Below are 25,697 nucleotides of genomic sequence, written 5' to 3'. Positions count from 1 at the left end.
ACATGCAATTTAACGTGGATAAGTGTGAAATGCTGCACTTTGAGTGGAATAATATGGAGAGACAGTATAATCGTAATGGCACTATTTTGAGGGGCGCAAGAACAGAGGGAACTGACAAATATTTGTAGATGACTGGGGAAGTTGAGAGGGTGGTTAAGAAAGCGTATGGGATACTTGGCTGTGTAAATATGGGTATTGAATATAAAAAACTAGTCAATAATGCTAAAACTTTACAAATCTCTGGTTATGCCTCAGCTGGAGTATTGGATACAATTCTGCGCACCAGACTTAAGAAAGGAGTATAGGGTTATAGGCAAACAGCTGGGGATGTGGAACTAAATTAAACAACTCTTTCTAAGAGCCGGCACAAGCAGAACGGGCCGAATGGTCTCCTTCTGTTCTGTATGATTCTGTGATCCGGATGCGGGGTCGGTGATTCATTTTGTTTATCAGACTCACGCAGATCAACGGCAGTGGATGGAACCTGGGCTCTTTGCATCTATTAATGGACAGGTTCCTTCTCATTGGTGTATTTTACCAGGCTGCAATTCACGGTTAACACATTTCAAAATCTATTGGTTATTTTGAAAGAAACATTGGTTTCTGTACAAACAGTAATCCACGAATTAAGTTCCAGTTCAGTCGGGGTGTCAGAAGGTGCTGAAGGGCCCGCTCGGTAACCGGGAACAACATTCGGTTAATGTTCATGTCCCGTCGCTGCAACTGGCTCCGGGGACGATGCTGCGGTCTTTCCTGACCATCTTTTTACTGCAGCTTCTCAACTGTGAGTCATCGCTGATTATTAATATTACAATCTGTGCCTCATTAATACAATTATTGCTCTTTACTACTGAACATATTGAAGTGATGTGGAAAGCAAATGTTATTTTCTTGAATTGTAATAATGTCATCTGGAGCTTAATGGGATATCGGGGCTGGTTTCTCAATCGCCTTCACATGCTGCTCCTGTACAGACAGAGCAGACTGGAGTTCAAAATCTAATCGGACGATTTAAACTGAACCTGTTCGAAGTAGAGCGCGTTCACTGATAGAATGGAGTGTATCGGGCTTTGGGTCCATTTACAGAAAACTGGTATATTTTATTCAAGTTTGCAATTGATTGGGATCGTATGAGGTGAATATTGAAATGGTTTATTTAATTTGTAGAATTTTCATTTAATACATATTTTGGGCAGTTTGTTTGATTTTAAGTTCCATCAACTTCAAATAGGGAATCAATTCTCCATTTCTGTCGGTCACAATGAGCGGGTTTAGAATATTGTTCATCTGATTAACACCTATTTTAAATTCCCACTCGAGATTTGTGTAAAACTTAGATTGAAAACATAAATCGGCCACAAATACCGCGGCAGTTTTGTTTTGTTTTGTCCCCTGCGGCTTTTGTACAGACAGAGCAGACTGGAGTTGAAATTCTAATCGAATTATTTAAACCGAGCCTGTTGGAAGTAGAGCGCAGTCACTGTTAGAATAGAGTGTATCGGTGTCTGGGGTGTAAGTGAACACGCACACATATCTGTGACTGATATTTCTCAGTAGAAATGCTGTCTGACCCCCGTGTTTTGCAGAGTTTGTCCAGCGTTAGGGTGTTGTACAAGGTATATAATATTGTATAATAAAATATTACCTAGCGGTGCAACCAATATTGTTTCAATTAGCATTAATTCTTAGTATTTTTTACTACTCTATCCCAAAAGAATATGTCACTGAAACTTCTTGAATCTCTGGGGAGTTTACTGTGAGTGTTGTTGTTTAGTTTATCTATGTATACGCTTTTTATTACCACGTTAATATAATTATTGGTCTTTACTACTGAAGACATTGAGGTGATGTGGAAATTTAAGGTTGTTTCCTTGAATTTTAATAGTGTCCTGTAGAGTTTAATGAGATATCGGACTGATTTCGCATTCGCCTTCCACCTGTACCTTTTGTACAGACAGAGCGGACTAGAGTGGAAAATATATTCGGATTATTTAAACTGAGCCTGTTAGAAGTAGAGCGGTCACTGTTAGAGAAGACTGTATCGGAGTCTGCGCTGTAAGTGAAATCTCTGAGTGCAGAACATCATTGAAAGCTGCACCTACTGCCGACTGAACTCACACACACATTTCTGTGACAGATATTTCTCACTAGAAGTGCTGTCTGACCCCCGTGTGATAGAGTGAACTGAAATATTTTAAAAAGTTTTTCAGTATTAGAATGTTGGATGAGTTTATAAATATTTTCTAATAAAATATTAACTAGTGGTGGAACCAATATTGTCAAAATTAACATTAATCATTAGTACAATTACAATTAAATACACTCTCCAACTATTGATGTTAATATAATTTCCTAAATCTTTGGAGAATTTTCTGTGTGTGTTGTTGCTTAGTTAGTGATTACCTTCTAAGTTTTGAACTTTTAATATTAAATTATTTTTCCAGATCTAACAATTACATGTACAGAGTCATGTAATAATTAAGCTTTCTCAGTCTGTGTCCACATGCCCCATTCTTTTCATACAGAGTCATGTAGAATTTAATGAGCTATTGGGATTGTTTCTAAATCTCCTTCCACATTCTCCATACTTTTTATAAAGTGTCATGTAGGGTTTATTCATATTTCGGGACTTGTTCCTCAGTCTCCTTCCACTTGCTCGATATTTTTTGCTGAGGTTTTTGGTCGGTGACTCCATTCAGTTTCTCTCTGTGTCCAGTGTGTGTTTGGTTATATTTATTAACCTCTATCAATAACAAATGCTGGTTACTGACAGGGAAATATTATCGTACTGCTATCAGACACTTGATCTGTGGTTAAATTTATTTTATTTTTAAAAACTGATTAAATTATCTACAAAACAGGACTTTAGTATTCAAAGAACGTTTTCTGCAAATCATAGGACGGAGAAAAAGCATGAAATGTGTATCACTCCCTGAATCATTTTCTCAAGTCGCCTGCTGATCACATTCAATTTGAAGAAAACGGGCATCTTTTCTTCAAATTTGTCATTCATTGGGATCGCATGAAGTGAATATTGAAATGCTTGATGCATTTTGAAGAATTCTCTTTTAAAACATATTTTGGGTTGGTTGTTTCATTTTAAATTGCATCAACTACAAGTAGGGAAACTTTACCCATTTCTGTCGATGTCATTCTATTCAGATATAAGAATATTTTACATCCGAATAGCAATTATTTTAAATTCCCAGGTGAGCCTTGAGCGAAATTTAATTTTAAAACCGAAATCTAAGGCACTACCGCACCAGTTTGTTTTATTTTGTCCCCTGCAGCTCCTGCACAGACAGAGCAGACTGGAGTTGAAATTCTAATCCGATTATTTAAACCGAGCCTGTTGGAAGTAGAGCGCATTCACTGTTAGAATAGAGTGTATCAGAGTCTGGGGCGTAAGTGAACTCACTGAGTGTAGAACACCAGTCAAAGCTGCACCTACTGCCGACTGAACACGCACACACATTTCTGTCTCAGATATTTCTCAGCAGAAGTGCTGTCTAACCCCGTGTGGTACAGTGAACTGAACTAATTTAAATAGATTATTCAGCATTAGAGGGTTGGAGAAGGAATTTAAATATTGTTAAGATAAATACTATTTAGACGTGGAACCAATATTGTTCAATTTGCATTCATTATCAGTACAATCATTGTTAAGTTTACTCTCCAAACAAATATGTTCCTGAAATTTCCACACTGTCCGGGAGTGTGCTTATTGTTGTTTAGTCACTGATGACCTTCAAAATTATGAACATTTTATCTGAAATTAATCATTCTATTTCATACATTTGTATTAACAGTGTCACGTAATAATTAACGTACCTCAGTCTCCTTCCACATGCCCATGTTTTTATACAATATCAGGTAGTGTTTAATAAGATATCCAGACTGGTTTCTCAATCTCCTTCCAACTGCTCGATAACCTTTGCTGAGTTTGTCGGTCGATGACTTCATTCAGTTTCTCTCAGTTTTTAGTGTGTGTTTGGTTATATTTATTAATCTCGATCATTAACAAAGCCTGGTTTACTGACAGGGTAACATTATCGCACTGTTATCAGATGCATTGTACGTTTAACGAACTATGTTACCGTGATTTATTTGATGTTATAAAATTGATTGGAAACTAAAATCCTGCTTTATAGATAGCTTAAAGAACATTTGCTGTAAATCAGAGAACGGAGAAAAATCATGAAATGTATCCCACTCCCTGAATCATTTTCACAAATCGCGTGTTGATGAAAATCAATTTACAGATAATGGGCATATTTGATTCAAATATGTCATTCATTGGGATCGTATGAAATGAAGTGAAGTGAAGTGAATATTGAAATGTTTTTGTTAATTTGTAGAATTTTAATTTAATACATATTTTGGGTTGTTTGTTTGATTTTAAAATTCCATCAACTTCAAATTGGAAACAATTGTTCAATTCTCTCGGTGACAGTAAATATGTGTATTATATATTGCACCTGATCAAAACTTACTTTAATTTTCAGAGGATCTTTGTGTCAAATTTAGATTTTAAACCGAAATCGAGCACAAACTCTGCACCAGTTATTTTTATTTTGTTCCCTGCGGCTCTCGTACAGACAGAGCAGACTGGAGATGATATTCCAGTCGGTGTTTCAAACAGAGCCTGTTGGAAGTAGAGCGCGGTCACTGTTGGAATAGAGTGTATCGGAGTCTGGGGTGTAAGTGAACTCACTGAGTGTGGAACACCAGTCAAAGCTGCACCTACTGCCGAATGAACCCACATAGAGATTTCGGTCCCAGATATTTCTCAGTGAAGCGCTGTCTGACACCATGTGATGCAAAGAATTGACCTTTTTTTAAAAATGTGTTCAGCGTTGGAGCATTTGACAAGGACTATAAATATTGTAAAAGTTAAATATTAACTAGAGGTGGAACCAATATTGCCTCAATTAGTAATCATTATTAATGGAGTTCTTATCAAGTACACTCATCATAAATGATGCTATTGAAAGATCCTAAATCACACCAGGTTTTGCTGTATGCTATTTTTGTTTAATTTGTGAGGATCGTCAAAACTATGAGCTTTTTATGTTAAATTAAGCTTTCTATTTCATACATTTGTACGAACAGTGTCATGTAACAATTAATGTTACTCAGTCTCTTTCCACATGGTCCATACTTTTTCTACAGAATCATGTAGTGTTTAATGAGATAACGGGACATGTTTCTCAATCTCTTGCCACATGTCCCATACTTTATATACATTGTCATGTAGTGTTTAATGAGGTATAGGGACTTGTTTCTTAATATCCTTCCAATTACTCCATAGTTTTAGATAGTGTCATGTAGCATTTAATGAGATAGCGGGACATGTTTCTCAATCTCCTTCCACATGTCCCATGCTCTGGTAGTTTTGTGTAACAAATCCTGATTTTGTTTGTATATTTAACTTCGGCAGATAGCGATCAGAGCACTTTGTCCTGTTCTTGTCAATATTCGATGCGTGTTTGCTGATTTTCTAACCATTGTAACGTTTATCCAAGCACTAGTTAAGGGCTTTGGAGATATTTTGTTTGAAATTACTCTTTGCGCTGTTAACGCTCAGAGTCTGGATTGTTTGGTGTGAGCTCCCTCTGGTGTTTTACTGGAGGTTTTAACCTACAATTAAAGATTTTCTATTCAATTGCTTCTTAAACATAACAGGAACTCATTTAATTGTGAAAGCTGTTCAAGTCGGACTTGAAATCATTTAATATAAAATAATTATTTTGATTCTTGACAGGCCTGATAGTCTGACATGAGAACAATTTTCTTATAAACACTCTCTAGTGACTCTATTTTGTAATCTCAAAATGACCAATTCTAACAGAAGCGTTGAGTTTTTAACGTTTTTGAGTAAATACTGAAAGAATTTTCCCACTAGTCTGTCAATGGTTAACAATAAAAGATGAATTTGCAGGACAGCAGAGTGTTGGGAAGGACTGCAGAGGCTCTCCTGGAGTGGAAGTTTGTAACGCACTGTCAACATTACAGAGCCCGGGCCAAAACGAGACCAGAGAGATTCTGTTTGGAAACTGCTCTCATTCAAGAATTCTTGACAAACGCAGCTGAGGACAGGAATCGGTGTCACGTTGTCTGTAATATATAACCGGGAGAATAGAAAGAGACCTGGAGATCTGTGGGACACAATATCATCAGGGGGGTTGGGAGCAGGTTAACAAACTGGCTGCATTTCAAAAAGCAGCAAATTAACCAGTAAACGAGAGGACCATTAACCGAACATCATTAACGGGTAAAATGATGGACCAATCGGCGAGGACAGTTTACAAGAGAATTCGCTCAGCAGGAACTTAATGAGGAACACCCAGCACGGAGATAGGAGGTGGGAACCCGCCTGACAAACGGCTCATTTTGTTTTGTTTGGCGAATTTAGAAATAAAATGAGTAGCAGAAACTTCCAATTACAACTTTATTGAAACTTTGAAATTTCCACGTGGAAAACATTGGTTTAAAATAAAAGAGATGAAACGCATCACACAATAAGATTATCTGTAACATAATTTCAATCATATTTATGTTCCATCATGAACTTTGCATGGGAATCCTTTACCTCGCTATCTAATATCACTGTGAGAGAGCCCTCAAATTCGGCTGCTTCACGACAATATGCCATCCGTGTTCCAGACCAATGGATCCACCACAAACCCAATTCACGTATGGACCATGGTCAAGCAAGGTTGTGTTATCACAGCAACGCTCTTCTCAATCTTCCTTGCTGCAATGCTCCATCTCATCCTCAGTAAGCTCCTCGCTGGAGTGGAGCTAATCTACAGAACAAACAGGAACTGTTCAACCTCTATCACCTCCAGTCCAGGTCCAAGGTCGTCCCATCCTCTCTCATCGAATTACATTATGCAGACAATGCTTGCTTCTGCGCACACTCTGAGGTCGAACTCCAAACCATCGTAAACACCTTCACTGAAGCGTACGTGAGCATGGGCCTTACCCTAAACATCAGTAAGGCAAAGGTCCTCTATCAACCTGCACCCGCCACACAATACTGCTCCCCGATTATCAAAATCCATGACGACGCCTTGGACAACACGGGCCACTTTCCGTACCTCGGGAGCCTACTGTCAACAAGGGTAGACATCGATGACAAAGTCCAACACCGCCAGTGCAGCCTTCGGTCGCCTGAGGAAGTGAGTGTTTGAAGACCAGGACCTCAAACCCAGCACCAATCTGACAGTCAAAAGAGCAGTAGTGATACCCGCCCTCCTGTATGCTTCAGAGACATGGACCATGTACAGAAGGCACCTAAAAGCACTGGAGAATTACCACGAATGCTGCCTCTGCAACATCCTGCAAATCCATTGGCAGGATAAAGGCACCAACGTCAGTATTCTCGCTCAGGCCATCATGCCAAGCATCGAAACTTTGTCCACGCTCTATCAGATCCGATCGACGAGCCAGGACGTCCGCATGCAAAATACGAGACTCCCAAAGCAAGCGCTCTACTCGGAGCTCCAACACGGCAAGAGAGCCTCAGGTGGGCAGAGGAAACACTTCAAGGACACGCGCAAAGTCTCCTTGAAAAAGTGCAACAATCCCACCGACACCTGGGAATCCCTGGCCCAAGACCGCACAACGTTGAGGAGAAGCATTCGGGAGAAGCAGGTCCATCACCACCGCCATCTCTGGGCACCTACACACTGGTAATAAATGGGGCCCGAGCACCGTCATCACAAGGAGAGAGTGCACCCAGGGGTCAGTGTGTGTTTGTGTGAAAATCATTCTCGATAAACTGTAGGCACTTTACAAATGTCAGGTTGCTGCATAGATTGTATTTGCGGTTTTATAAGGAATGAAGAACAGATGAAATCACAGACCCCGGTATCAGTTCTTTCGCAAATTGATGGGAAATTTTACCGCACAGTTCTTTGTATTTGTGACTTTTCTTTCTGACAGTTTTATCCATTTCTTGCCCCAGAGAACTCTAATTCTTAATGTCTTATTTCAGGCAGACCCGGGAACAGTCAAGCTCACCCGTCAGGTAATCGCCTTTTATTTTCACGTTATCTGGAATCTCTCTGCTCTGATCCATCCCATTGAATATTAAGGCTGGGTGACAACCTCAGGGTCTTTTTGATCACCGATTAACCAGCTCCTCGTGTGTCCCTCGGACAGGAAGAGTGTTTCCCGCGGACTGTTACTAAAGATCTTTAATCCCAGGCGAGAGGCGGCTGCTGCCTTCATGCAGAGCGACAATAAACGGGGTCCCTGAAGGGCAGAGTGTGAAGGGCCGGCTCCACTGACACTGCTGCTGGTCCCACAGCAGCTCTCACTTTCCACCTCACCAATCAGTGCTGACATTAGGATCACATGACCATCCAGCCCCGCCTCTTCCTCTACTGTCTCCGGGGATTGGGGGGAATTTCTTCCAATCCTGACTGGGGCTGTGCTCTCACTACGTTCGGCCAATCGGTACTGACCATGATGGACAGCTGACCATTGCAGCCACGCCCATCTCCCGACCTCTGGAGGCTGGAATATATTCTGAGCCAATCGCCACCCGGCCCCGTGGGTGCCGCTCTGGTGCTGGGAACTTCCTGCTGACTCCCGGTTCCCTGCTCGTTCACACCGTTTATTAATATTTCCCTCTCCCTTTTGCCATGTTTAATATTTACTTACTCCGGGTTTTATTCGGGGTCTGGACACAGTCTGATGTTCCCATTGATTCCTCACATGGTCCCTCTGGCCTGGTGAATGGGGGCGGTCCGTGCGCTGGTAGACTGCGGGTTTAATACACTCTAACCGCTTGATGTTATTTCTGATATTTTACAGAGACGGTGAAGCTGAGACTGGTGAATGGGGGCAGTCCGTGCGCTGGGAGACTGGAGATTCACTACAGGGGACAGTGGGGGACTGTGGATGATGATCTCTGGGACCTGCCGGACGCCGCTGTTGTGTGCCGGGAGCTGGGCTGCGGGGCCGCGCTGTCAGCACCGTGCTGGGCTCACTTTGGGGAAGGGTCCGGACCCATTGTGACGTATAATGTTCGGTGCGGCGGGACCGAGGCCGCTCTGCGGGAGTGTGATTCACCTCCATGGGATCACTATTCCGGGTCACACTCCGATGATGCCGGCGTCATCTGCGCAGGTAAAAATCTTTCTTCTGCCTCTCATCTCCCGCCGCCTCTGATTGTTTCCGGAATAAAGCGGAAGTAAAATAATCAGCGGGTGTCCGTCCCCGGAAAGCGAGAGATTATAATTGCAGTATTCCCCGGTTATTATTAATGTTATATTATTAACATTAGGATTAATGTTTGTGTTATTATAATATTACTGTTATTTTATACAATAAACACCCCCACCGGGAGCAGTAAATAGCTGACACTCGGCACATTAACAATGCAGACAGAACAAGTTTCCATTGAGATTTGCCCCAAAGCCGCAGTGAATGAGCTGACCCGCTGGAAATGTCACAATCTCAATCCAACTCTCCATTCTCAACCCAACAGCCGCTACCGGGCATGCGCCGTGAGCCCGGCTCTGCGCCTGCGCTCATCGCTTGTTGTGCGATCTGATATTTTCCACAGACTGTGAATCTGAGACTGGGGAGGGAGGTTTCTCAGCCTCGGGGAGCCTGGGCAATGGGTCCGCGGTTACTGTGGGCAGCACGGGAGGAACTACACAGTAAGATCCCACAGCTGCCTGTACATTCCCATTCATTTCGAGTTTTGATAAATATTGAGAAGATAAAAAGGACAGAATCTTAGACAAATGACTCCAATAGGAAGTTCAGGGGAAACAAATTTACCCAGAGAGTAGTTCATTTGTGACCCGCTTATATTTATGGCTCCGAGTTTTGCTCACCCCACAAGTGGAAACCTTTTCTATTCTACCCTATCAAATGCTGTCATTTTCTTAAATACCACAATTAAGTCACCCCCTCAGCTGTCTTTTTTCTAGCTTGTTCAATCTTTCCTGATAGGTATTGCCTCTCAGTTCCAGAATCATTGTTGTAAATCTTTATTTTCTCAGTGCCTCTTTATCCATTTTATAAATTGGAAACCCGAACTGTGCACAGGATCGGACAAAGTCAACATACATTTCCAAAGGGTAAATCATGCTTGACTAATCCACTGGAATTTTTTGAGGATGTAACTGGTAAAATAGATAAGGGAGAACCAGTGGATGTGGTGTATTTGGACTTTCAGAAGGCTTTATATAAGGTCCAGCATAAGTGGTTAGTGTGTAAAGTTAAGGCACATGGGATTGGGGGGCAAGGTACTGACTTGGATAGAGAACTGGTTGGCAGACAGAAAGCAAAGAGTTGGAATAAACAGGTCTTTTTCCGAGTGGCAGGCAGTGACGAGTGGGGTACCACAGGGATCGGTCCTTGGACCCCAGCTATTCACAATATATATTAATGGTCTAGACAAGGGAACTAGATGTAATATCTCCCAGTTTGCAGACGACACAAAGCTGGGTGGGCGTGTGTACTGTGAGGAGGATGCTGAGAAACTCTAGGATGATTTGGACAGGTTGGGTGATTGGGCAGAAGCATGGAAGGTGCAATATAACGTGGATTAATGTGAGGTTATCCATTTTGGTCGCAAAAACAGGAAGAGAGATTATTATCTGAATGGCAATAGATTGGGAGAAGGGGAAGTGCAACGAGACCTGGGTGTCCTTGTGCACCAGTCGCTGAAGGTGCGCATGCAGGTGCAGCAGGCGGTTAAGAAGGCAAATGCTATGTTGGCCTTCGTAGCGAAAGGGTTTGAGTACAGCAATAAGGATGTCTTGCTGCAGTTGTACAAGGCCTTGGTGAGACCACATCTTGAGTATTGGGTGCAGTTTTGGTCGCCTTAGCTGAGGAAGGATGTTCTTGCCATGGAAGGAGTCCAGCGAAAATTCACCAGGCTGATACTTGGGATGGCAGGAATGACGTATGAGGAGAGATTGGATCGATTGGGCTTGTACTCGCTGGAGTTTCGAAGAATGAGTGGGGATCTCATCGAAACTTATAAAATTCTAACAGGACTAGACAGACTAGATGCTGGAAGGATGTTCCCGATGGTCGGGGAGTCCAGAACCAAGGTTCACAGTCTAAGGATAAGGGGTAAGCCATTTAGGACAGAAATTAGGAGGAATTTCTTCACCCAGAGAGTGGTGAACCTGTGGAATTCTCTACCACAGAAGGCAGTAGAGGCCAATTCATTAAATATATTCAAGAAGGATTTGGATATATTTCTCAAGGCTAAAGGGATCAAGGGATATGGGGAGAAAGCAGGGACCGGGTACAGAATTTGGATGATCAGCCATGATCGCATTGAATGGCGGAGCAGGCTCGAGGGGTTCCTATCTTCTATGTTTCTATGTTAATCTAAGTATGGTTCAACCAAAGTTCTATACAAGTCAAACATAACTATTCTCCCTTTCAATTCTGTCCCTCTAGAAACAAACCCCAGGGCTTTGTTTGCTTTTTCTATGGCTTTATTAACTTGCGTCACTACTTTTAATGATTTGTGTATCTGTACCTCTAGATCCCATTGCTGCTCTACCCAATTTAGGCATTTACCTTCCAAGAAAAATGACTTATTGTGTTGTTTACTATCCATTCTGCTACTACCCAAACTCAAAGTGTTTATTTACACCAAATTCCCGAAATTTCACTCTAAAACAAAAGCAAAATACTCCAGCTGCTGGAAATCTGAACTAAAATCCGATAATGCTGGAAGCACTCAGCTGGCCAGGGAGCATCTGTGGAAAGACAGAATTAACGTTTCAGGTCGATGACATTTCATCATCACTAAAGCAAGATGGAATATTTGGGGGCAGCTGTTGTTATTGGGGGAACAATCCCTGTACAGAGATGGTAGCCATTCTCAAACGGAGTGGTCTGGGTCCCGCTGATCAAAGGGAACGGTCTGTGACCCGGTTATCAAAGGGAGCATGTAGAGGTTCTGGGTCGTTGCCAATTAACCCTTTCACTCTCAAGTTCCAAAAGATTCGACCTGACCCGTATTGGTGAGAGTAATTATATTTTGCTCAGTTTAAGTGAGATTTGATACATTACAGCAGCTGAGCGGTAGTTAAACAAGGTGCAATCAAGATTTATATTTCCCGTTATGCCCTGGGTAGAAGACGCGATATCCAGGGTTCAACTCCAATCGGCCCTGGCCTCGAGGCTCGCCCGGCCGCTTGGTGTGACGCGTGTGGGTCCTCCAACAACCCGAATCCCTCCTCGGCTGGTCTAGAGGATGTTCCCAAGCTCTTCGCTGACTGTCTCTACAATCTATGTGTTTGAGAAACCCCCTTCTTATACTTCATCCCAGCAACGCCTCTGGGGAGCAGTTAACCCAATCACTGACTTACACCTGAAAGCCCCTGTGCAATTACAGGGATGCCCCGAACCTAATGATCCCGCCCGCCCCCGTCAGGCCCTCATCCCGTAACACCCTGACATCATCTGTTTTTGACCATCAAGACTCATGTCTGGGGTAGTTCTGGCAACACAAACGGAACATGTCTCCATAGGCTGAGATGTGGTGTCCTTGCTGTTTGCCTATGTTTTTAATTCACTGCAGATACCAGAACATTCCACAAAGTGGCAGCCACACAGGACCTTGCTAGTTGTGTTCCCACAGACACGCTGTCTGTTCTTATTATTATGTTTGCTGAGAGGCACTTTTAAAAAGTTAATCAATGGAGGCCCAGCGCCTCGGTTTATTCCATTTTAAAATCTAATCAGGTCTACCCATGGCATATTACATCAGGGTTTACAAGTATAGTTATAATCACGGTTTACAAGTATGGTTATAAATGAAGCAATAACACTATGAAATCTTTAAACTAGAATGCATAATATAATCATTGATTTAGTTCATTTCAGTAAGAGAAAATAAAAATGCGGATTTCCCAGGATTAACACAATCTGTCTGGGACCCGGTTATCAAAGGGAGCAGTCTGGGTCGCGGTTCTCAAAGGGAGCGGTCTGGGTCCCGGTTATGAAAGGGAGCGGTCTGGGTCCGGTTATGAAAGGGAGCGGTCTGGGTCCGGTTATGAAAGGGAGCGGTCTGGGTCCGGTTATGAAAGGGAGCGGTCTGGGTCCGGTTATCAAAGGGAGCGGTCTGGGTCCGGTTATCAAAGGGAGTGGTCTGGGTCCGGTTATCAAAGGGAGCGGTCTGGGACCCGGTTATCAAAGGGAACGGCCTGGATCCGATAGTATAAGTGTTGGTCGGAGTTAAGAGATCCTGTTTACTGAGAGCTGTGCTGACTGTGGATCTACGTTCCCCGAACTTAATCCAGGTAATTCGGTGTATGTGCTGAACGGTTACTCGCTGTTAGTGGAGGAGGTCGATGAGGGAGGATCGGGATCACTGCGGCTCCCTTCACATCGGCACTCTCTGTCTCAGTTAAACAGGAACCGAGGGGAGAGCGAGTGGGGAAGAGAGAGAACATGGCTGGAAATCTGCACTCCGGCCCGTGTTTTTCATCAATCATGGTCACTGTAGTCGTCGTCTTGTGAGGACATTTGCTGAAGTGTTTGATTAAATGAATAAGTGGTTATGGGAATTTCACTGTAAAACTTTAAATCTGATGTTAGAGACCGGTCCCTATATGGCGATGTAATATTATTAATTGAGCTTGCATCTACTGCTTTTTGTGGGAAGGAGTTCCACACTTTTACCAACCTTAATGTGAAGAATTGTTCCTGAACTCTATTGAATGGCCTGGCTCTGATTTAAAGGTTCTGTCCCCTGGTCCCAGACTTCCCGCCAGTGGAAGAAGTTTCTCTCTATCTGTCCTACCAGTTCCTTTCAAAATTCTATAAACACCATTTAAATTTCCCCTTAACCTTCTAAGCTTCAGTTAATACAAGCCTGGTTCATGTCATCCCTCCTCATAATTTAACCCTTGGAGCACTGGCAGTGTTCTGGTGAATTTGCGCTGCACTCCTTCCAAGGCCAATATCTTCGTTCTGTGGTGCGGTGCCCACAACTGTACCTAGCTCTCCAGGTGTGGGGTAACCAGGGCGCTGTATAGCTGTAGGTAAACCTCCTCCCATTTAAATTTTAGCCCTCTAGATATAAAGGCTAACATTCCATTAGCATTTTTTATTATGTTTATGTAACTGACCACTGCAGTTTATTGATCTGTGTACACGTACCCCTCAATTTCTTTGAGCCTTCAATGTTTCTACCTTTTCACCATTTAGAAATTCACGGCTCTATCTGTTTTTGATCGAGCGTAGTTCTTGGCCTTGATCCTCTGATGCCCAATCAGCGAACAACAGCAATCAGCAAACAAACCGAATGCTCAACTATGTAAGCAAAAGAGTGCAGGGCCAATCAGGGTGTCTGGATTAAACCGAACACAGCTCCATCCAGTCACGCCTTGTGCTGTGTGTATACATCCGGTCACGAGGCACAAGAGCTCAGAGTTAAACTAGACAGTGCTCTGTCCAGGACTCGCCTTGTGCACCGTGTATAGTTCCGGTAACCAGGTACGCAGGGACAATTAAACCCTGGAAGTGGTGTAGAGCCAAAACTGGAGTCAGATCTCTACAAACCGCTGTGCTGAATAATGGGCCTTGTAGCGGGAAGTGATCTGCTGGAGGCAGTAAATGGGGCGAAATGGTGAATCTGAGAAAAGAAAACTTTAATTTGAACATGTCAATACAACAAGGTGTGAAATACTGAAGGGAGAGAAAGACAGACTTAGGACTGGTGTCCGGATATTCTTCTCACAGAGAGCGATGGAGGACTGGTCTGGAATCTGGTGTAGATTGATTGAGGAAAATAGAATCATTGAAAAGGCAGATGCGAAAAGCCGTCTTTAGGGTCATTCTGGGTTAATGCGCTCTACCGGCTCCAACCGTCATCATCAAACGGATGCATCGTGTGTTGTGTAAAGGCAGTGTGTGCCTGGAGGGAGGCGGGGTGGTCGGGAAATTCTCCCCTCGGTGTCCTTCAGTTACAGGGTGAAAGCGAGGGCGCCCTCTGCCGGCCCATCTCGGCCTCTGCTTTCTGAAGGAGAACATGGATGCGGCCCGCAGAGGAGCGAACCCAAAGTGGGTGCAGGGAGGACAGAGATTGCTTGACTTCGATTTACTCTTCTCTCTCTATCGATACTTTGCCGCGTTCTCTCTGCTGATACAGTGCGTGTTTGTAACATCAGAGTGACGGCCACTGGGTAAGGTACCAACAAATAAAGCAATATTATAAAAAGCCAGACAGTCACATTATAACCAATAGCGTTAGAGGAAAAACAGCATCATCGGTATTGGACCAGAATGGAACCAATCTGAGAACCAATAGTGTCAGATCTGTCATTAATCAGATGTGTATTCATTTGTAAATATTTTATGGTGAATATCGTGAGTATTGTGATTATTATGATTATTCAGATCACAGATTTCCTAGACTAGTATCCGGAGACTCCCCATGCTCGGGCAGACTGGAGGTCCAGTACGGTGAAACCTGGGGAACAGTGTGCGACCTTCACTGGGATTTGAATGACGCCAATGTGGCCTGTGCTCAGCTTCAGTGTGGAGCCGCGGTGTCCGTGCCAAGAGGGGCTTATTTTGGAGAGGGCACTGGACTTCTACGGAGTGATGTCTTTGAATGTACAGGCAGCGAGACAAGTCTGGTTGGCTGCCCTCTTTCTCCAGTAAATCACCACCAGTGCACCCACAGGAACGATGCCAGTGTGATCTGCTCCGGTGAGTACAGACTTACTGAACAACAGACAACTTCCTCCTTAATATTGGGAAAACTGAGGAAGGTGACATTCCTGTGTTTCTCTCTAACAATATCATATATAAACTAGTCCTTACAGTTTACTATTATTGTTATAGGTCTGGCCGAACACGTCAAAATATCCGCAATAATTTGTCAATAGAAAGTTTCTAAACTTAAAGGTTTCTTCTGAAGTAAGCAGATTTGTTGCTAGTTTATTTACCGCCTGCACTGAACGTATTTTTCTCTTAGACAGTTGATGTCACAATCGGTGTCTAACAACTCGCTAGTCGCGCACTGTCTCATTAAACTTGTGCACACCTCATAGACCATCACGGTAGGTTCATTAATAGGACACCGCCTCATTCACTACGGGTTATCATCATTAATCACACGCTGACATCATTGACCGAGAACATCGTTCAATGTACTTTGACTCATTAACAAATTACAGACTTTATTAACTACAGGTTAACTTAAGTAACAACTCAGAACCCTTGCTAAAAATAAGCTGACTTGATGAACTGTGCATTGACGTCATTAGTTTGGTTCCTTTTTTGTTAACCATCCCTTGATTCTGACTTGATTTGTCGTGCACTGATGTTATGGGCGGTCGATTGTCCTCGTTGCCCAAACACGGACTTTCTGGTCCCTTCACTGCGCTCCTTACCCATCCGCTGACGTCATTAAACCGACACTGTCCTAAACCCCGGGCACCATTTCCATTGCTGATGCTCCTGTGTGATGGTGCCTGCACTGCGGTCATTAGCCCGACATTCACTTGATTAACAGCGCAATGATGTCACCAGCCGTGCACCGTCAACTTTACCGGTACACTGACTTAGGGGACCCGCACTGAACTTCTCAGTGGTGCAGTCACTTTAATTAGCATCAATCGTAGTAACAAGACACTGATCACTTATCTCATTAACTGTTCACTGACCTAGATAATTGACCATTGTCCCCAAAAGTCGGACATTGACTTCATAAACGCGCATTGACCTAATTAGATACTTTGATGTGAACACCAGGCCCCATTAATTGTACCACATGGCAATAGCATTTCGACCCACCCTGTCCAGAGTCACACTTACTGAACAGCAGGGTATCAGGGGGCGGCTGTACTCCCGCACTGGTCAGTACAATCAGGCCAGAGGGAGAAGATTGGGCAGTTATATTATGGAATCAATTCTCTTTACTCCCCACAGCTGATATGATGGGAAACAAATCCATATGATCATAAATAGGTGATTCCCTACCTCTAGCCTGTTCGGTCATTCTATTAGATCATGACTGATATGTATCTCAACTCTATTTATCTTCCTTTGAGCCATATTCCTTGCTACCCTTAACAAACAAGAATCTATCACAGTGTTGAACATTTCGATTGAACACAGCATGCAAAGGCTTTCCTTTAGGGAGCAGGTGGAGAAATTCCAGATTTCCACTACTCTTTATGTGAAAAGTTTCTTCCCAATTTCAGTCTTTGTCCCAACTATCGTCAGCTGCTTCATAAGTTGCCTTCCCTCCAACATAACGTCAGAAGTGGTGCTGTTTGCTGATGATTGCAGAGTGTTCAGCTCCATTCGCAATTCCTTAGATAATGAAGCAAGCCATGGCCACTTGCACCAAGACGTGGACATCATCCAGACTTGGGCTGATAGTTCACGAGTAACATTCCTGCCACACAAGGGTCAGGCAATGACCATCTCCAACATGACAAACTCTGACCACCTCCTCTTGATATTAATTGGCTTTACCATCGCCGATCCCCCACCATCAATATCCTCTGTGTGGCCTTTCACTAGAAACCCTACATGATCAGCCACATAAATGCCGTGTCTAATACGGCAGGTCAGATGCTGGGTATTCTGCAGCGAGTGGCCCACCTTCTGACTCCCCAAAGCCTCTCCACCACCGGCAAGGCTCAGGTCAGGAGTTGATAGAATCCTCTCTAGTTGGGTGCAGCTGCAACAATACTCAAGAATTCCGACACTATCCAGATGAAAGCCGTCCACTTGATTGCCTGCCCATCCACCACCTTAAACACCCAGTCCCTCCATCACTTTAAGCACTGTTGTCATTCTGCTGAATCTGCGCTGCAACACCTCCAAGGCCAATATATCTTTTCTGAAATGCGGTGCCCAAAACTGAGAGCAGTGCCCCAGTTTGTGTCTGACCAAGACTCGGTACAACTGAAACATCACTTCCTCACTTTTATATTCCAAGCCCGTTGAGATAACGGCCAACATTCCATTAGTTTTTCAGGAAGAGCTGTCAACTTTGAGTTATCACACAACTTCTTGGGGTCTTGCAGTAACTTTGATTGCGACAAAGAAATAACTATTTGATAAATTACGGAAGTGCGATAGTGGTGGATAAGCTTCCCCCATTTTCTATTTTGCCCCTTATATATACTAAAGGTGATTTACATTCTATTTGAATCTGTATTTGTTTCCAAAACAGGGAACCATGGACCACGATTGGTCGGTGGGGAGAACAGGTGCTCCGGCCGGGTGGAAGTGCTACACGGAGACCAGTGGGGGACTCTGTGTGATGTTTATTTCGGTTTCGAAGATGCCAGCGTGGTCTGTGAGCACCTTCAGTGCGGGGCAGTCACCGCAACCCCGGGAGCAGCTCACTTTGGGGAGGGAACCGGCCCAGTGTGGAAGGAGAACTACAGGTGCCGGGGGAACGAGTCCCGATTGTGGGATTGTCCGGTTTCATCCTGGGATCAGTTTAGCTGCTCACATGGAAATGACACCAGTGTCATCTGCTCGGGTGAGTCCACTCAGTGTATTGAACTGAAATACACCAACTGTTCTCCTGTCGAGCAGAGTCTCACACCAGTGGCACTATTTCTGTAAGTCACTGATTCACTCGTTTTACTGATCAAGATCACCTTCTTCCTCTGACACTAAGCGAGTCTGAGGTGTGTGTGTCGGTCGATTGGACTGAAGTATATTAGCAATGAATCAAAGGCTTTCAATCCAGTGCACGTTTAATAAATACATATCTCGTGTTACGGTGTAAATCTTTGTAAATACAGAGCAACACCCAGCGTTCGCCACCAACAGCTATTGAAACGGCAAAAAGCCCCCGGGACCACTGCTATAGCACGGAAACACTGCAGCAGTGTTGGGACCGTTATCAATGTTAGCGGTTCAAATATGAATCAACATAGAATTCTCCGCATAGATCAGCTGCATTTTCACAGAACATTCTGTTAATTTCTTGCCAGATAAATAGTGCGAGATGAGTTTTAATATCCATAAACTGCTCTGTCTCTCTGATTATTCACGAACTTTACGCACATCACAGTTATCCCGGTGTCCTGGAACACATTTATCCATCAACCAGCCCCACCTTATAACAGATTATCTGGTTCGTTATCTCATTGCTGTTTGTGGGGACTGACTGAGCGCAAATCAGCTCTCGCGTTTCACACTTAAAACATCGCAACATGTGGACAGGAGGAGGCCCTTCAGCCCCTCCGGCCTGTCCCGCCGCTGTCGCAGTGACAACAAATCAGAAGTACTTCAGTGGCTGTGAAGAGCTTTGGGCCGTCCTGGGAAGCGCTCTATCAATTACACTTCTGTTTGTTTCTCTCCACATTAGCTGAACTGTGAGCAGCCAGAAGCTATTTTGTGCCCGTGCTCCTGCCTTTGATCACAGCTCGTATCAATAGCCGGCCTGGGCCGCCCGCCCCCAGTTAGTTTTTAGCCCCTTTCCCCAGATTAGCCTCCGGAAGCTGCTCGGCATCTCTCTAAAATCAATTCACTGAGAAAAGGAATTGGCGGAGAGGATCTGCCTACAAACCTTGTGGGTAATTATTACAGAAATATAATCATTAAAATTAACAATAACTGTCCGGGTGAGAGTTAGTAAATTATGGAATATTTTGGCTCAGTTTACCCGTTGCTCGCAATGTGTTTCTGTTTGTAGATGAAGGTTGGCCGCCGAGACTGACTAATGGGGGAAGCCGCTGTTACGGCCGAGTGGAGATTTACTACAACGGCAGCTGGGGGAGAGTGCGGGACAACCTCTGGGACCTAAATGATGCCAACGTGGTCTGCAGACAGCTGGGCTGCGGCTCTGCGATAGCCGCTTATAACTCTTCAAAGTACGGAGAGAGTGAAGGGCCCGTGTGGGTGAATGATGTCCAGTGTGAAGGAAACGAGCCTCAGCTCCGGAACTGCAGCTCATTCACATTGAATCCATCTCTCAATGACAGCATCGGCGTAGGGGTCCTGTGTTCAGGTGAACAAATGGTTCAATTTTACAGAACCATCAAAGGGAATAGCTAATCTGCTGAGAAAAGTGGTAAATTGGTCACTTGTTCCTCGGTGTCTCTACACCAGTTATTTAACTCAGGGGATGAGCGAAAAGCGAGAGGACACGGGCAGAACTGGAAAAAAACGAGAACTTGCATTTATATAGCGCCTTAAACGAAAGACAACCGTCGTAAGGTGCTTCACAGGAAGAGAGATGAAGGTATTAGAACAGGCGACTAAAAGCCTGGCCATTTGGGTAAGATCAAGAGCTGGTCTTAAACCAGGAGAGGCGGAAGGTTTAGGGAGGGAATTCCTGATCTTGGGACCAAGACGGAGAAATTCACGGCCGCCAATTGTGGAGGGAGGAAGTGAATGATGCACAAGAGGCCACATTTGCAGAAAAGTAGAGTTCCCGAAATGATTAGGGCTGGAGGCGGTTATAGTGATATTTGAACCTGAGGATGGTAATTTAAAACTGGAGTCTTTGCCGGACAGGAAGCCAATGCAGAGCAGTGAGCACAGGGATGATGGTGAGTGTGACTTGGTGCGGGTCAGGATATCAGAAGTTTTCGGGTGAGCTGAAGGTTATGGAGGGTGCAGGATGGGAGGACGGCGTTTCAGCAGCAGATGGGCCGAGGCAGGGACGGAGGTGAGTGATGATACAGAGGTGGAAGTCGGCGGTCTTTGTGACGGAGAGCACGTGGGATTGGAAGCTCAGCTCGGCGGTCAAATGCGGCCGAGTTTGCAAATCAGTTCCATTGTGCAGCATAAAAGTGCAGACAGATGTGCTGGAGATTCACTGGTCTAAGTTCCATTATGTTGTGTATAAGTATGGAAGGATGTTTTGGCATGGACTGGTCTTAGTGTTATTACACAGCATGTGAATGTAGACAGACATTCTGGGCCTGAAATGGTGTAAGTTCCATTATGCTGTACGTACGTTGCATTCTGCAGTATGCAGTGTGCAGCGGAAGTGATAAATAAAGCTGTGGATAAGTCTATAAGCTAGTATTACGGGGGGAGGAATCTGGTGAAATTAACATAAGCCTGAAGATAAAAGAAAGAGGAGGTGTGAGTGAATGTCAGACCAAGGTAACCAATACGGGTAAGATTAACGGTTAGGGAACAGATACACTTATAGAACAGAATTATAAATTGATTGTTAAAAATAAAGTGAGTAGCACAATTAATAAAAACAAATTATATTGGCTGTACATCTATGTGCACAGCATTCCAAACCAAACGGGAGAACTGGAGGCAATAAATCGAACGATGGAGAAATGAATAGAATGTTATCCTGAAAGGATTAGGGGAAGTGGGGTGGGAGGAGGTTAGTGTGGAGCATGAATACCGGGTTGGACCCTTTGGGCCGAATGGCCTGACTCTGTGCTGTACATTCTGTATAATTCTATGTAATATGTAAGTGCAGACAGATGTTGCGGGATATAATATCATGTACCTGTCACAGACACATATAAAGCACCCTTTTTTTAGCTGGAGGAGCAGCAATGTTTGGATTGAGTGATGAGATAAATGTATATTTGAAGTATAATCCTCCTGTATTGTTCTCTAACAGGACACGTGCAGTTAAGGCTGTCCGGCGGTGCAAGCCCATGTGCTGGGCGAGTGGAGGTTTATTACAATGGGACCTGGGGCTCAGTTTGTGATGATTCCTGGGACCTGGCCGACGCTAACGTGGTTTGCAAACAGCTGGGTTGCGGAAATGCGGTGGATGTGGAACTTCCTGCTGCTTGTGGACAAAGTTCAGGCCCAGTTTGGTTGGATGAACTGCACTGTTCGGGAAACGAATCGTTTCTGTGGGAATGTCCCTCAGCGCCGTGGGGTAAACACGACTGGAGTCATAAAGAAGATGTGAGGGTGGTGTGTTCAGGTAAGGGAGCTTTCTATCTGCTCATTTCTGCAGGGTTATATGCGAGGCTTTACTCGGGAGGTTTTACACAGAATCTACAGCACAGAAACCGGCCATTTGACCCAAATGGTCTGTGCGATATCTTTGCTCCGCACGTGCCTCCTCACTCCGTACTTCATCTAACTCTATCTCCATATCCTTTTGTTCATTCTCCCTCATGTACATATCTAGCTTCAACTAAAAGCATCTACGCTATTCGCCTCAACTACTCTATGTGGTAGCAAGTTCCACATTCTAACCACTCTCTGGGTAAAGAGGTTTCTCCTGAATTCCCTGTTGGACAAGCGGCTATTTTATATACAGGTAACCTTGTTCTGGACTCCCCACAATTGGAAACATCTTCTCTATGTCCACCTACCTATTCCCTTCATAATTTTAAAGACCTCTTTGAGGACACCCTTCAGCCTTCTCTTTTCTAGAGAAAAGAGCCGCAGCCTATTCAGTCTTATTTGATAGTTCTAAACTTTGTGTTCTGGTATCATTTTTGCAACTCGTTTTTTGCTCTTTCTGCAGTGCTTGTGTATCCTTTTTTAGACCAGTATACTATACATTACTCTAAGTGGGTTCTAAACCAAGTTTCCATACAAGTTTTAAAGTAATTTCAAAAATAACAACAGAAAATGCTGGAAAAACTCAGCAGGCCAGGCAACATCCATGGAGAGAGAAATAGAGTCAACGTGTCAGGTCGAAACCCTTTGTCAAGACTGAAAAAGCCCAGGAAATGAAACACATTAAAAGGCCAGGCTGGGAGAGAGCAAAAGAGAAGTGAAGAGACATTAAGAGGTATTGAAAACGAGACGAGATGGTGATAGGACTACTGGAGACAAAAGACGGCTCTAGATTAGGTGTGAAATGCGCTGGCAGAATGGGAGGCAGCTGCCATGTGGGAGAGAGAAAAAGGGGGGAGGGCCAAAACAAAGATGTGGATAAAATATAAGTTAAAATGTAATGGGGGCCGAGGTTATGATCTGAAATTGTTGAACTCGATATTGAGTCTGGAAGGCTGTAAAGTGCCTAATCGGAAGATGAGGTGCTGTTCCTCGAGCTTATGCTGAGCTTCCATGGAACAATGCAAGTGCCCGAGTACAGTGAGGTCTGAGTGGGAATGGAGCGGTGAATTAAAATGACAGGCGACAGGAAGCTCGGGGTCACCTTTATGGACAGAACGGAGGTGTTCCACAAAGTGGTCACTGAATGTGCGTTTGGTCTCCCCAATGTAGAAGAGACCACATCGTGAGCAGCAAATACAGTATACTAGATTGCAAGAAGTACAAGTAAATCATTGTTTCAGCTGGAAGGGCTGTTTGGGGCCCTGGACAGTGGGAAGGGGGGAGCTATAAGGGCAGGTGTTGCATCTCCTGCGCATGCACAGGATGGTGTCGAGCGAAGGGGAATGGGTGCGGGCGGTTATAGAGGAGTGGACTAGAGTGTCTCGGAGGGAGCTGTCCCTATGGAATGCTGAAAGGGGAGGGGAGGGGAAGATGCATTTGGTGGTGGGATCACGTTGGAGGTGGCAGAAATGGCGGAGGTTGATTCATTGAATGTGGAGGCTGGTGGGGTAAAAGGAGAGGACAAGGGAAGCCTATCGTGGTTCCGGGAGGGAGGGGCAGGGGTGAGGGCAGAAGTGCGGGAGATAGAATGGACACGGTCGAGGGCCATGTCAACCATGGTAGAGGGGAATCCTCGGTTGAGGAAAAAGGTTCTGCTGCCATGACATTGGCTGTCTCCATTTCACTGCTCCCCTCACTAACTCCAACCTACATCCCACTGAAATTGCAGCACTCCATTCTCTAAACCAACTCTGACATGCCATTAAACCTGCTGATAAGGGTGGTGCTGTTGTTGTTTGGCCAACTGACCTCTACCTAGCGGAAGCTGAATGCCAACTATCCGACACCTCATCCCACCTCCACCTGGACCATGACCCCACTACCGAACACCAATCCATCTTTTCCAAGACCGTCACTGACCTCATCTACTCTCGAGATCTTCCCCCAGCGGCCACCAACCTCATAGTTCCCCATCCCTGCACAGCCCGCTTCTACCTCCTTCCCAAGATCCACAAACAGGACTGCCCTGCTAGACCCATTGTTTCAGCCTGTTCTTGCCCCACGGAACTTATCTCTTCCTATCTCGACTCTATCTTTTCTCCACTTGTCCAGTCTCTTCCCACCTACATCCGCGACACTTCTGACGCTCTCCGCCACTTTAACATTTTGCAGTTTCCTGGCCCCAACCACCTCCTTTTCACCATGGACGTACAATCCCTCTACATTTCCATCCCCCACCAAGATGGCCTGATGGCACTCCGCTTCTTCCTTGAACAGAGTCCCGACCATTCCCCATCCACCACCACCCTACTCTGACAGGCTGAACTTGTTCTCACATTGAACAACTTCTCTTTTGACTCCACTCATTTCCTCCAAATCAAAGGTGTTGCTATGGGTACCCTCATGGGTCCTAGCTATGCCTGCATTTTTGTGGGATATGTGGAACACGCTTTGTTCCAGTCCCACTCAGGTTCCCTTCCTCACCTCTTTTTCCGGTACATTGATGAATGTATCGGTGCCGTTTCCTGCTCTCGCCCTGAGCTACACAATTCCATTCACTTTGCCTCCAATTTCCACCCTTCTCTCACCTTCACATGGTACATCTCTGACTCTTCCCTTCCCATTTTGGAAGGGGAAAGTGAACAGCCAGTTGTAATGGTGCATATAGGTACCAACGATATAGCTAAAAAACGGGATGAGGTCCTAAAAGCTGAATATAGGGAGTTAGGAGGTAAATTTAAAAAATAGGGCCTCAAAGGTAGTAATCTCAGGATTGCTACCAGTGCCACGTGCTAGTCAGTGTAGAAATAGATAAATACATGGCTAGAGGAATGGCGCAAGGGGGAGGGATTCAAATTCCTGGGACATTGCAACCGGCTCTGGGGGAGGTGGGACTAGTACAAACTGGATGGTTTGCACCTGGGCAGGACCGGGACTGATGTCCTAGGGGGATTGTTTGCTAGTGCTCTAGGGGAAGGTTTAAACTAAAATGGCAGGGGGTTGGGAACGTGAGCAGGGAGGCAGATGAAAGGGGAACAATGATAGAAGCAAAAGACAGGAAGGAGACAAGCAAAGGTGGCAGTCAGAGAAATCAAGGGTTTAAACAAAACATAGCCACAGTAAATAATAATTCTAAAAGGTCTAAGAGTGTTTAAAAAACAAGCCTGAAGGCTTTGTCTCTTAATGCGAGGAGCATTCGTAATAATGTGGATGAATTAGCTGTGCAAATAGAGGTAAATGGATATGATATGATAGGGATTATGGAAACATGGCTCCAGGGTGTCCAAGACAGGGAATGCAACATCCAGGCGTATTCAATATTCAGGAAAGACAGGCAAAAATGAAAAGGAGGTGGGGTAGCATTGCTGGTAAGAGGGCATTAACACAATTGTAAGGAAGGATATTAGCTCTGATGATGTGGAATCTGTATGGGTAGAACTGAGAAATACCAAGGAGCAGAAAACGTTAGTGGGAGTGGCAGACAGTCCCCCAAACAGTAATGCGAACGTTGGGGATGGCATTAAATGGGAAATTAGAGAAGCGTGCAATAAGGGCACAGCAGTTATCATGGGAGACTTTAATCTACATATAGATTGGGCTAACGAAATAAGTAACAATACTGTGGAGGAGAAATTCCTGGAGCGTATACGGGATGCTTTCCTGGACCAATATGCCGAGGAACCAACTAGAGACAAGGGCATCTTAGACTGCGTACT

At 44.4% G+C, this 25,697-nt stretch overlaps 1 protein-coding gene across 1 annotated transcript in view; it reads left to right on the top strand.

Moving 5' to 3' along the window:
• The first annotated feature begins 738 nt into the window (after nt 1–738).
• LOC147083911 (scavenger receptor cysteine-rich domain-containing protein DMBT1-like) overlaps nt 739–25,697 on the top strand; it is a 42,708-nt gene continuing 17,749 nt past the window's right edge. The window contains exons 1-7 of the mRNA XM_085980056.1: nt 739–784; nt 8,003–8,035; nt 8,827–9,141; nt 15,397–15,711; nt 18,194–18,508; nt 19,673–19,987; nt 21,578–21,892. Of these exons, the coding sequence (XP_085836182.1) occupies nt 739–784; nt 8,003–8,035; nt 8,827–9,141; nt 15,397–15,711; nt 18,194–18,508; nt 19,673–19,987; nt 21,578–21,892 (1,654 nt within the window). The remainder of the gene's footprint in view (nt 785–8,002; nt 8,036–8,826; nt 9,142–15,396; nt 15,712–18,193; nt 18,509–19,672; nt 19,988–21,577; nt 21,893–25,697) is intronic.

Source organism: Somniosus microcephalus, unplaced genomic scaffold, assembly GCF_052327205.1.
Source record: "Somniosus microcephalus isolate GS21.2 unplaced genomic scaffold, FLI_Smic_1.0 scaffold19, whole genome shotgun sequence".
Taxonomy (NCBI): Eukaryota; Metazoa; Chordata; class Chondrichthyes; order Squaliformes; family Somniosidae; genus Somniosus; species Somniosus microcephalus.
The sequence above is the reverse complement of the archived record's forward strand: the minus strand, read 5'-3'. Positions and strand labels throughout refer to the sequence as shown.